The sequence below is a fragment of the Phyllostomus discolor genome, chromosome 4, assembly GCF_004126475.2.
Source record: "Phyllostomus discolor isolate MPI-MPIP mPhyDis1 chromosome 4, mPhyDis1.pri.v3, whole genome shotgun sequence".
Taxonomy (NCBI): domain Eukaryota; kingdom Metazoa; phylum Chordata; class Mammalia; order Chiroptera; family Phyllostomidae; genus Phyllostomus; species Phyllostomus discolor.
The window spans coordinates 112,004,813-112,018,488 of NC_040906.2; the positions used below are offsets into that span (position 1 = coordinate 112,004,813).

Below are 13,676 nucleotides of genomic sequence, written 5' to 3' on the forward strand. Positions count from 1 at the left end.
CAGCTAGTTCTGGGAAATGCAAATGACAGGACCCTATGGATCTGAATGAAAGCCTGCCAGTGGAGTAGCACTCTCAGAGGAGCTTAAAATTCTCATGAAGGAAGCTTAAAATTCACATTATGGAGAAAGGCAAAAGAGAATTTTGAACAATCGAAGCATGGAGCATGTACTATATAGCTTCTGCAATACCCTGCACTTTCCTACTTTCTTTTGTCCTGCTAGTTCTTTCTCTCCTCTGTTCATGTGCTAAGACAAGTTCAACAGTCAGCTGTTCCATAAAGCCCTTCCTTATTCTTCCTGGCAGAAAATAATATCCTTCTTCTCTAGAGTCCTCCGCATACTATAATTCTTTCCCAGGACTCTTATTGCTTCGTGGATCTGTTCCAATGCCTACACATTCCAAGGACACTCTCTATGTTGATTTTGTCTCTGTAGCCTTTAAATAATAGTCATAGCTAACATTTATATACTGCTTACCATGTACCAGTCTTTGTCTAAGTACTTTACATATAGAACTGCCTTTAATCCTCATGGCAACCCTATGAGAAAACATTATCCTCATCTTACAGATGAGGAAACTGAGGCACTGAGTAACCAGTTAAATGACTTGCTCAAGATCACACAGCTTGGAAGTGTCAGGGTGGGGATTCAAATCTGCCTTCATGTGAACACAGGCTAATGGGCATGAATTGCTGTGGAAGGCTTCTTGTTACAGTGATGTGCTGATATTTAACTATAAAGGAACACAGAATAATAATTGGAGACCTAATATCAAGCTTTTCAAGCTGGTTTCTCTGTAATGTTTCTCTGATAATGATTCACGTGGGATGAATGTTCACTCCATCCTGGAGAGGACTTACTGGCTGTCATTACTGTTAATGGTCTTGCTGACCATTTTGTCCTTTCAAGAAAGCTTAGTATAGCCTTAAGGAAGACAGATTTTATTACATGAATGTTCAAAGGTTAATTTGGATGTTACTTGGAAGGATAAATGATTTCTAGCCCCATTTTTAAAAGATTCCAAATGAACTGGATAAAATTTTTAGTCGAAATTCTCATGAAACTAGCATCATTAAGAACCATATCAAGATTAATTTTATGTGATGAGTAAAAGTCCACTGACTTCAAGGGGATATACAGACTACTTTATTTAACTAGATATTTGATGCAGCCACATTCTGTGCAGTAGCGTGAGGCTTGGAGGATACATGGGACATTCTCAAGTTAGTAGTGTTTGTTCATATGAGCTATAATCCAGGCTAGCACATACTTGTTTATAGGTATGTTGTTATTATTTGTTATCATGCTACAATAACAGATAATTGGAGGCTTCTCAGCATGAACCACAGGGATTCATAATAAAAAGCACACCTTAAAATGCCTATTTATATGAGTGATATTTATGTAGTAAGTAGTTCAGATGTAGTGTAAAATGTTTTTTGTAACTTCTAGGAGTTCACAATGATGCAATGATGTTTAATAATTTTTTTTACTAGTAATGAGCCTAGTTATCAAAAATTCAAGATGGATATTTCATTCAGATAAACGTCCTTTAAGAAGCCAGTTTGGGGTTAGGCATGGAAAAGGGTTTGACATCTATGAGGCAGGTCATATTTTTGTATTTGTGCACATCTTCCAGTTCTCTCCTAGGGGTTAAATCACCATCTACGAAAAAAAACTGACGTTGTATCACAGGTCACTTAGTCCCACTCAGAAAATTATGGTAGCCCACAGCACAAGGGCTGTCCATTCTTGGCCCATTTTTATCTCTCTTGATCTGATTTTATGACCTTATAGACACTACATTTATTTATCTAAGTCTTGAGCACCGACTGTGTGTCAGGTGCTGGGCCTTGGAACCTGGGATATCCAAAGCTATTGTTCTGCTCTAAAGAAGTCAGTAGTCCAGTGCGGAAGAGAGGCAAGTGAAACAGAGCTGGAAACAGAAAAGAAATCCCAAATTACTAAAGTCAAGAATTGTTTATTTATAGCTTTACAAGCGACACTTTTTGTGCGACATCCAGAATCAGGGAAGTTGCTGGTTAATTTTGATCCCAAAATTCTGGAAGTTGTTCGGGAAACTAAGTGCATGATAAAAATGAAGCTGGATGTACCAGAACAGGCAAAGAGATTGCTAAAATTGGAAAACAAATTGAAAGCAGACAAATTGCATTTGCAGGTAAGATAATTTATGTTTTCTAATAATTTTTGAAGTAGTCCTTTTTCTTTTTGGAAATAATGTATCATTGTAGTTGTGCTGACATGGCTTTGAGGGGAAGTTTGTTTCTATGTTGATTCTTTATATTTTTCATCTTTATTGAGGTATAATTGACAAATAAAATTGTAAGATATTTAAAGTATACATTGTGATGGTTTGATATACATATACATTGGGAAAAGATTCCTTCCATTTAATTAATTAACACATTCATCTCATACACAACACACACACACACACAGTGTTTTTTGGGGGGGGGGGTGGGGAGAACATTTAAGTTCTCTCTAAGCAAATTTCAATGATATGATACAGTATTATCAGCTACAGTCACCATGTTACACAGTAGATCGTCAGACCTTATTTGTCTTGTAGCTGAAAGCTTGTATCCTTTCACCATCCTCTCCCCAGACCCTGGCAATGACTTACCTACTTTCTGCTTTTACAAGTTTGGCTTATTTATATTCCACATATAAGTGATGTCATACAGTATTTGTATTTCTGTGTCTGACTTATTTCATTTAGCGTGAGGCCTAGGTCCATCCATCTTGTGCCAAATGGCAGGATGTCCTTTTTCTCATGGTTGAATGATATCCATTATATAAGCAAAGATATAAAGATATATATATAAGATATATATATAATATATATATCTTATATATATATATAATATATATATATCTTACATCTTCTTTATTTTTTCATCCTTTGGCAGACACTGGGTGTTTCCCTATCTTAGCTATTGTGACCAATACTGCAGTGAACATGGGAGGACAGATATGTCTTTGAGATCTTGGTTTTATTCCCAGTGGATATATGTACAAAAGCAGGATTTGCTGGATCTTAGGACAGTTCTATTTTTAATTTTTCAGGAACCTCCATACTGTTTTCCATAGTGACTGCACTAATTAACATTCCCAGGGTTCCTTCTTCTCTGCCTCCTTCCCAACACTCATTTTTTATCTTTTTAAAAAAAATAGTTAAAATTAAAATAATTTAATATTATTCTGTATTAATTTCAGATATACAGCAAAGTGCTTAGAAAATAATTGACTTTACAGAGTGGTTCACTGTCCCTCATTCTGTCTTCAAGTACCCACTTGGCCCCATACACATTTAGCTCAGTATTATTGAATATATTCCCTATGCTGTAATCTGTATTTCATTGTGATCTTGATTTGCCTTTCCCTGATGATTTGTGATGTGAGCACCTTTTCATGTACCTATTGGCTTTTTGTATGTCATCTTTGGAAAAATGTTCCTCTGCTCATGTTTTAAATGAATTTTTATTTTTATTTTTTGCTTTCGAATTTGTGAGTTCTTTATATGTTTTGGATATCCCCTTGGGGTTATATTTTGGATAACCCCTTATCATATATATGATTTGCAAATATATTTTTCCATTTCATGGGTTGCCTTTTCACTTTGTTGATGATTTCTTTTGCTGCAGAAGCTTTTTAGTTTGATGTAGTTTCTACTTACTTATTTTTGCTTTTGTTGCTTATGCTTTTTGGTGTTAAATAAAAAAAAATCATTGCTAAGACTCACGTCAAGGAACTTACTTCCTATGTTTTATTCTAGGAGTTTTATAGTTTCAGGCCTTAAATGTAACTCTTTAATGTATTTTGAGTTGATTTTTATGTATGGTATAAGATAGGTGTCCAGTTTCATTCTTTTGCATCTGACTGTCCGGTTTTTCCAACACCAGTTATTGAAGAGACCATCCTTTCCTATTATATGTTTCTGGCTCCTGTGTATATTCTTGTTCCTTTGTAAATTAATTAACCATATATGTGTGGGTTTATTTCTGGGCCCTCTATTTTGTATCATTGTTGATTCTTGATAGAATTAAAATACTGACAATGCAAACAAAAGGAAGGATTTGGAGTTGGAACACAGAAAGTGAAAAGATTATTACAAATCAGGTTTAGACTTCTAGATAGTGACAATGATGCATAACAATTTTTAACACATATTCTTGATATTATAATTTTATAGGTTAAGTGCATTCTATTTTATAATATGTTTAATCCTAAGGATACTAATAAGATACACCTTCCCCTGGCAACTACTAAATCTACTTTTTATCTCTATAGGTTTGCCTAGTTTGGACATTTGAGGCTGGCTTCTTTAATCTAGCATGATGTTTTCAAAGTTTATATTGTTCCATGTATGAGTACTTTATTTCTTTTTATGGTCAAATAAGATTCCATTGTATAGTTATACCACATTTCAGTTATCCATTCATCAGTTGGTGGATGCTTGGATTGTTTTCAGTTTTTGGCTATTATTAATAATGCTGTGAATGTTTGTATACAAGTTTTGGGGGGAGATGCATGTTTTTATTCTCTAGGGAAGACATTTTCAACCCTTTTCATTCAATGGCACACATAAACTAATTACAAAAATTCTGCAGCACACCAAAAAATGTATTTTTTGCCTATCTGACAAAAAATATGTGTAATTTGGATTCATTCACACTAGGTGGCTATTGTTTTGTTGGCCGTTGTCATTTTTTTTTTATTCAACAATCTAAGGGAAAAGAGGTTAGTGCCCCTGACTAAATAGTCAAGCATTGCATGTTTTAAAAATTCTTGAGGCACACTGGTTGAAAATCACTGCTCTAGTGGGGATACCTAGTAGTGAAATTGCTGGGTTTCAGTAACTTGGTAACTCTATGTTTAACATTGTTACTAACTGACACACTTTTTTCAAAGAGACTACATTATTTTGTAGTGCATGAGGGTTTCAATTTGTCCACATCCTTGTCAAAACTTTTTACTATCTTTTTCATTTGAGCGTCATTTAGATGTAAAGTAGTGTGTCACTGCGGTTTTGATTTGCATCTTTTCATGTTGAGCATCTTTTCACATGCATCTAGTTCATTTGTAGATCTTTGGAGGAATTTCTATTCAAATCCTTTGTCCATGTCTAAACTGAATTAATTTGCCTTTTTATTACTGAGTTAAAAGCGAGGTCTGTCCAGAAAAAGTCCAGCCATCATTAATATAACAAGAATGGTTTGTGAGACATGAATATAACCTGGCAACCAAGGAAAGTGGACTGGAATACACATGCGTGAACAAAGATGACTTCACTGACTTCACTGGACTAGTCGATGGGGGAGGTAGATGTCGCTGAGTGAGCATGTGTACTGTGTGGCTGTGCATTCAAAATGGCTGAGTGAGTGGAGCAACAGATCTGCATCCCATATTGCATTAAGCTTGAACATTCCTTGATGAAAACTATTCCGGTGATTCAGAAGGCTGTAGCTATGGGCAGCTGGTGATTGGCAGCTTCATCACGACAGCATGCCTGCTCATGTGTCACATTTCATGCAGAGTTTTTTTTGCAAAACATCAAACCACCTAGGTGGCTCAGCCCCCTACAGCCCGGATTTTGTGCCCTGCGACTTCTTGCTTTTCCCAAAACTAAAATCATCTTTGAAAGGCAAGAGATTTCAGACTCTTGAGATTCAGGAAAATAAAATGTGCCAGCTGATGGAGATTGGGAGAACTGTGTGAGGTCCCAAGATGCCTACTTTGAAAGAGACTGAGGCATCATTGTCCTAAGTACAATGTTTCTTGTATCTTGTGTCTTCTTCAATAAATGTCTCTGTTTTTCATGTTACATGGCTGGATACCTTGTGGACAGACCTCATATTCTAGATACAAATACCTTATCAGATAAATGATTTGAAAATATTTTCTCCTATTCTGTGGGGTTTCTTTTCATTTTCTTGGTAGTGTCCTTTGAAGCATATTTTTAATTTTGGTGAAGTTCAGTTTATTACTTTTTCTCTTGTCTCTTGTGTTTTTAGTGTTAGGCTAAGAAATCTTTACCTAATGCAAGTCATGAAGATTTATGCACATGCTTTCTCCTAAGAGTTTAATAAGTTTAGCTGGTATCAAAATAGTACTTAATTGCTATAAAAAAACAAACAAACCCGAGAGGTGTGTTGGCATTGTGCAAACTTTATCTTCAACATAAAAATCCCTAGGTTTTTTATTGGTTAGTTGTGGCTTTGGAGAATTGACTGCTGTAAATTGAGGATACTATCACCTGCATTATGTCCTTCAGGATTTAGTTAGTATCAAATGATATCAGGACAGTCAAAGTCCTTTGCCAAGTGTCAAGTATACTTAAAAGTTCAACTACAAGTGAAGAAAAAAGCAGGGAAGGAATTAATAACTTCTAAAACTAGTAAGTAAACATTTGAAACAATGTAACGTTATTACTTTGATGGAAAATTAACTTGAACGCATATCTCCCATTGCACAGTGCAATAAATTACAAAATGGACAAAAATTGATTGTTATGGTTCATCTCTGAAAGATATATACAAGAAAACAGCAAAACATTAATTCTGATTGTGTGGACATTGATTTTGATTCTAGAAAACAAGTGTGGCATCAGTGGTATGTATGCTTTACTGTGTCAAAGGACAAGCAACAGGAAGAGAAAAATGTGTAATGACAGACATCATGAAAAGATAATTATCCAAGCTATTTAAAATAGCATAAATCTATAAAGACAATTAAATAATGAATATGAAAAATGCAACTCTGGAAAGCCCTATTGACTCACTGCTTGAAGGGGATGGACAGGCACTTTACAAATGAGGAAAAAGTACAGTAAATTAGTACAAGTTGAAACGAGCACCCTCCATCTGGCAGGATTGTGAGGAAATGGGTGTTATGAAACCTTGCTGGTCTGGATCAAAATATGTCTGTTGTTTTAAAATAAGTTAAAGTAAAACACGCCATTTTGACTTTTGACAGGATCTTCTGCAGTACTATGATGAGTTATGTCAGGAAGTGCCTTCTGTCTTTGTCAATCTCATGACACCTAAAATGAAAAAGGTTGGTAATGCTGAAGGTTTACACTGATTTTCTTGCCATTTAAAGTTAGATTATGGATTTTAGAACATCTGTTTTTTACCTAGACCCTCTATCTTTCTAGTTCAACTTTATAGCTCTATTATTCCTACAGAATGGTTTCTCATCTAAGTTTTGTTGCCTTTGCAAAACAACTAAATCTAAATAATTAGTACTTTCTAAGAAACCACGATTGCTTCCCAGGTGGCCAAAGCTGATTAATAAAAAACAAAAAGTCACCTTTGCTATGTATAATGGGGGAGAAATATGATTAAGGAAATATTACACATAATATTTCCAAGCAATAAAAGAAAGTCTTTTTAATAAATACAGATGCTTATGTTAATAATGGAAACTTTGTGTTTCTTTTTCTAGGTGGAATCTGTGTTGAGACAAGGGCTCACAATATTAACATGGTCATCTTTAACACTAGAAAGCTTCTTTCAAGAAGTTGACTCAGTTTTGGATATGTTCAATCAACTTTTAAAGAAGGTAAAATAGATAAATATTAAAAAAACTACCTACATGGATACTCACACATGAGTAATAGTTTGATGACCTTTGAAAGCTCTGACTTTTTACTAAAAGGAATCCATTAAGTTAAAAAAAAATAATGCTTTATATTTCTTTAACTACTTTGAGCCCCTTTCATTTAGGATTACCTGTTGTTTCTGAATTACCTTGCCTTTGATATGTTAAAATGATGTGTCAACTCCACAGTATATTTTCCACAATGGGATAATTAGAGATGGTGGAAAATGGCAGGACAGAGTGCCCAAATACCCCTGCATCTAATATTAAATGAGGCAGCCATCTAGTTGGCGCCTGTCTGTTGATTTATGCCATGTTTGCTACATAGAACACGCGTATCATTTTGGATGTGCTAGTCTGTCAGTGGCAGCAGCGTGGTGTAACTGTCAGAACTTAGAGGCTCGGGAGTTAGATTTATCTCAGGAGGATTCTCTGCCTTTCATTAGGCATGTGTTTCTCCCCAGGTTACCGTACATCTCTGAGCGTTGCTTTCTTTCACTGTAAAACTGGGATAGTGACGGTTCATGGGCTCAAATGAGGATTTAAAAGAGAATATATATGGTACACATTACTTCTCAATAAAACTTTAGTTCCATGTCAAGCATTCTTTGCAGATATACTTCTAAAATTTCCACCAAATTATGCTGGGCTCTGGAGGCAAGTTTCCAGATATAGCCCTCTAAATTAGTTTATAAATCAAATACATTTTGGATGAAAGAAAAATTTTCTTCCACATTTTTTTCTTGTTGGTAGATCAGTGACTTATGTGAGATGCATATTGATACAGTTCTAAAGGAGATAGCCAAAACTGTGTTAATTTCTCTGCCTGAAAGTGGTGCTACCAAAGTAGAAGACATGTTGACACTCAATGAGGTATGCATTTATGTATTTTATTTTAATCATAAAAATGCTCATTTTAATCATAAACCTAAAATATAAAGTTACACTCTAGAAATCTGTGTGAGTTGCATTTAGATATCATAGCTGTTTTGGAACATCCTCAGCTCCAAAGATGTACAGGCTTCAACAGCTCCCGCCAGTGGCCACACACTAGACATTATTCTACTAATGTCCCAACTTTGTGCTGGGTTCCATCAGTGCTTCACTGCTCTTCTTCCTCTGTGCAGGCCCCCGGGACAATATCATCCATTGTCATGGCTTTAACTACCACAGACTTTCCCTTTCAGTCACCCAGACATTTGGGAGCCATCAGGACTCCTTTCAGCTACACCCACCCTGCTGGTTTGAGTCACCTTGCTATTGTCTTTTCAAGACAACCACGGGTGGCTCCATCACAAGGGGCCCAGTTAGCCTTTGAAAAATAGTTACCTTTGCCCCTCTTTCTATGAAAAAGAAATTTCTTTCCAGAGCACCTCTTCTTGCCTTCAGGGCTTGGGATACCCAGTCAGCCTCTTGCCTCAGGACTACTTAGGTATGGGCCAGCACTGCCCTGTGTCCCCAGATTCTAGAGGACAGGGATCAGGGTCTCTGAGTAGTTTATTATTATTAGTAGTAGTATTAGTATTAGTATTAGTATTAGTATTAGTATTAGTTGTTTTATGAGTAGTTTTTTTTAAACTTCCCTACACGTATTTCTCCAAGTCTAGCAATGATCAGGCTTGCCTTCTATAACCTCAGGGTGGACAATGGGCTGAAGTTTGCCTGCCTTCTCTGCTACCTTTCAAGAGCTGTTTTTCATAATGTGAAGGATCTTAAAATCATTTGTTCTCAGCATTGGAGCCTTGACTGTAATGGACACAGTGCTGAATGCCCCATTTTAACATTTTGTTCTAAGAGTTTGCAAATTTGAAATGATTTTACCTTTTAAGTTTTTTTGGCCATTACAAGTTATGCTGCTGTGAACATAGTATACAAGTTTCTGTGAGGATACATGATCATTTTTCATGGGTATATACCTAGGAGTGGGATTACTAGGTTGTACGTTAACTCCACTTTTAACCTTTTTTAAAAAGATGATTTGAAACTCCAACTTTTATATTTTTTTGAAGATTTCATTTATTTATTCTTAGAGAGAGGGAAGGAAGGGAGAAAGAGAGGGGGAGAAACATCGACCAGTTGTGTCTTGCACACCCCTCACTGGGAACCTGACCCGAAACGCAGGCCTGTGCCCTGACCAGGAATCAAACTGGAGACCCTTTGGTTTGCAGACAGGCACTCAATCCACTGAGCCACACCAGCCAGGTCCACTTTTAACCTTTTGAAGAGCTGTCAGACTATGTTCCAAAGCAGCTGTGTTATTTTACATTCCCACTAGCCTTATACAAAGTTCCAGTTTCTCCATCTCTTGTCAACACTTACTATTATTGCCATCCTGGTGGCTGTGAAGTGTACCTTACTGAGGTGCTGATTTTCATTTCCCTAATGATTAGTGATGTTGAATCTCTTGTCATGTGCTTATTAACCTATGGTATACTTCCCTTCAGAAATGTCTATTTTTTGACTTGTAATTATTCTTTATATGTTCTAGATTCTAGTCCTTTATCAGATATATGATTTGCATTTTTTCTTCCATTCTGTGGGTTGTCTTTTCACCTTATTGATATTGTCTTACAAACTCCAAAAGTTCTTAAATTGTGATGATATCCAATTTATCTTATTTTTCTTTTGTTGCTTTGTTTTTGGTGTCATAGCTAAGAAAACTTTGTCTAATCCAAGATTAGGAAGCTCTATGATTATCACTTTTTGAGTTTTATTGTTTTAGCTCTTGCATTTAGGTCTGTGATTCATTGTGAGTTAATTTTTGTATATAGTATAAGAGAAGGATTCAATTTCATTCCCTAGCAAGTAGATATTCAGTTGTCCCAGCACCAGTTGTCAAATTCTGTTAACTTTATTATTATATAGTGTTGGAAACATACAGAAGAATTTATGTGGCATCATCTCATTTATTCTTGTGGGCACATTGTTTTAAAAAGACTTCTCTGTGTGTGTGTGTGTGTGCGTGTGTGTGTGTGTGTGCGTGTTTGAGATATCTGGAGGTATCAGAGGATTGCCCAAGTAAACATGTGTCTTCAGTCTGTCATGTTTAATTTGTAGTGTATGGTTCTTAGGGGATTTCAAAGCAAACAAGGGATCATGTAAATGTGTGTTTACATGTGGTCAATCTGCCAGGATTATCTGGAAGTATCTACTTGCTTAAAACTCCTTTTTTCTGCTAGACTGAAGTGGTTCTTAGCCATTATCATTGCAATGTTTAACACTGTGTTGACTAATTAGGCAAAACAGAAGGAGGGAATGATGGAGCAGAGTCAGAAGAGTTGGTGGGTGTTCAAAGTATCAGAGAATGTCTTTGGGGAGGAGGAGATGAAACCATTTCCCATGAAACTGGCAAAAGATGAGGATGGGTTTAGATACAGATGAGGTTGTATAAATGGAAGCAACAAACTTAGAAGTATCTCCCTCAGTCAAGTAGCCAAGAAAGGAACATGAGGGCAGCACGGAGAATGTGGACCTCATAAGGCTTGTTGGGAGAAGTTTGCATAGATAGGCTTCTGTTCCTTCGCAGAGGTGGTTTGGAAGGCCCAAGTTGGCTGCTCCCATTTGCTTTTCTCTTTTCTAAAATGTATGGATGTTGTGGGTATGTCAACAGGCCTGTTCACTTTATGTACCTGTTTTCTTTTTTAAATTTAGCTAGTTCTCAACTTCCTAAAGCCTCCTCTTCTGAGCATTAAAAAAGATTTAGAAAGGCATAGCACAGGCTTTTAGAATCAGTCAAAGCTGGTGTCAAGACTCTATTTTAACCACCTACTGTGTGACTTTGGTCAAATTTCTTATTCTTCCTGAGCCTCAATTTTCTCAGCTGTGAAATGAGGACAATAATATTACCTATCCCAAGAGGTTGTCATGTAATAAATTAATTAATACACACAAAGCTCTTAAATTTTGATGCCTGGAATCCAACACCATGCTCACTTAAAAGTCTCATCTCATTTGAATCTCAGTAACACTTTGGATTGTCTTTTTGTAAACCATTTCTTATTTTAAATGTTTAACATTCTCATCTCTTTGCTTCTTTAGCCTTTTTTTCCCATCATATAAATGTGAATGTAGATGTCTGTGTGTGATTGAATCAGATAATAGTAAAAAACTGAATTTTTCTTCTTTCTCCTGTTCTTGACGTGGGCCTTAGCAGCTGTGTCTTCAGTCACTGACAGTTTTGGATATGAAACATTATGCTATTGGCAACTGTCTCTAGTTATTTTCAAGTAGTGTTAATTATAGATTTATTAATAATTTTCACAGTATTTTTAAATCATATGGAAATTAATAAGTCATTTCTCTATTTAATAGACATATACAAAAGAATGGGCTGAGATTCTAAACCACAAAAGTAAGCATGTGGAGGAGGCTGTCAGAGAACTTATATCAATATTTGAAAGTATTTATGAAGTTAAGTACAGTGGGAAAAAAAAGCAGGCACCAGGTAATTTCACTAGCTATAATGTTTGAATCATGATAGTTACAGATATGTTTGCAAGTAGACACCTTCTGCTTAGCAGGTACCCAAATTCCAGACTCCTAGAAGGAAAGCAGAGCAGGTGTTCAGCATAACCACACTGTTTGCATGAACTGTTCAGACAGGCACAGTGAACCCTTTGTATTAGTTAGAGCAGCGATTTTCAACCAGTGGCCACAGTCTTTAAAACATGCAATACTTGGCTATTTATTTTTATTTTATTTTTATTGTTGTTCAAGTACTATTGTCTCCATTTTCACCCAACCATGCACACCCACTATTTAGTCAGGGGCTCTGTCCTCTTTCACTTAGGTTGTCAAAAAAAATAGCAACAGCCAATATAATAATAGCCATCAGTATGAATGAATCAAAATTATACATATTTTTGGTTAGGTCAGCAAAATACATATTTTCTGGTGTGCCACAAAATTTAAGTAATTAGTTTATGTGAACCATGAAATGAAAAAGGTTGCAAATTGCTTAGTTAGAAATGGTGGGAACCCTTCTGAAATCCAAGTTCCCAAATGCCAACCAAGGACCAACCTTGTAAGCAGGCCTTTCCATGGATAGCAGCCTCAGGTCTGCTATGTTCTTGTTCTCTCTCTCTCTCTCTCTCTCTCTCTCACTCACATACACACACACACATACAGCCTTCTAAAAGGCCTGGAGACATTTTTGGTTGTCACACAGCAAGGGGAGGTGCTACTGGCTTCTAGTGGGTAGAGACCAAGATGCTGCTGAACATCCTAAATGCTCAGGACAGCCCCCAACAACCAGACTGTCCATAGTGCTAATGATGAGAAACTCTGAGCTTAAACAACTAGCCATACCATGTCTTCTTTAGCTTAGAGCTTTCCCCCTTTGTTTAATTAGTTTTTCTCTGAAGTGTCAAAACACAAAAATATCCATTCATTAAATTATAAAACTCAAAAAGTAAATAAATATTTTACAAAGATAGTATGTAAAACCCTCCTTATGTATTTCTTAATTCTAGATACTAAACGTGTATTTAAAGAGTATATTTCTCAGTGGAATAACGATTCTATTGAGATGGGTGATTTAAGTTGCATTCAAGAATGATTCCTACAGAAATGAATTTTAAGTTTTTAAATTAAGAACATTTTAAGAAAGAGTTTTAAAAGAAGTTTAGGCCATATATAGTAAATCAAATGCTTAGCATTAAATGTTACATATTTTTTGTCTTTTATCTATAGAGCAGAGGAAACATGTTGTTTTTGGAAGTGAAGCAGAAGATGGTGAAAACCCTGATTATGAGACTAGTGTTGTGACTGAGGTGGCTGTCAATGATAAAGAAGATGAATTTAAAAAGGTATTTATTGTGATACAACCTTACTGTACTTCACAGGATTATGCCCTGTTGGATTGTAGATGACCCTGAATGGTGCTTTGTTCAGGAGGTTCTACAGCCATTCTATGTCGATATACAACTAATTTGGATTTATAACAAAATCCAGAAAATATAATTTCCAATTCTGCACTGTAGAACCTGGAAAAATATGGTAATCATTACAGTTTTCTCCAACATCATCAAATTTTAATGTGATTTTTCAACTAC

The 13,676-nt window shown here is 35.9% G+C and overlaps 1 protein-coding gene across 1 annotated transcript in view; it reads left to right on the forward strand.

The window, feature by feature from the left end:
* Positions 1-13,676, forward strand: part of DNAH8 (dynein axonemal heavy chain 8) — a 305,262-nt gene that overhangs the window by 46,528 nt on the left and 245,058 nt on the right. The window contains exons 17-22 of the mRNA XM_028509424.2: positions 1,992-2,179; positions 6,997-7,077; positions 7,468-7,584; positions 8,377-8,496; positions 11,935-12,067; positions 13,315-13,430. Coding sequence (XP_028365225.2) covers positions 1,992-2,179; positions 6,997-7,077; positions 7,468-7,584; positions 8,377-8,496; positions 11,935-12,067; positions 13,315-13,430 — 755 coding nt within the window. The remainder of the gene's footprint in view (positions 1-1,991; positions 2,180-6,996; positions 7,078-7,467; positions 7,585-8,376; positions 8,497-11,934; positions 12,068-13,314; positions 13,431-13,676) is intronic.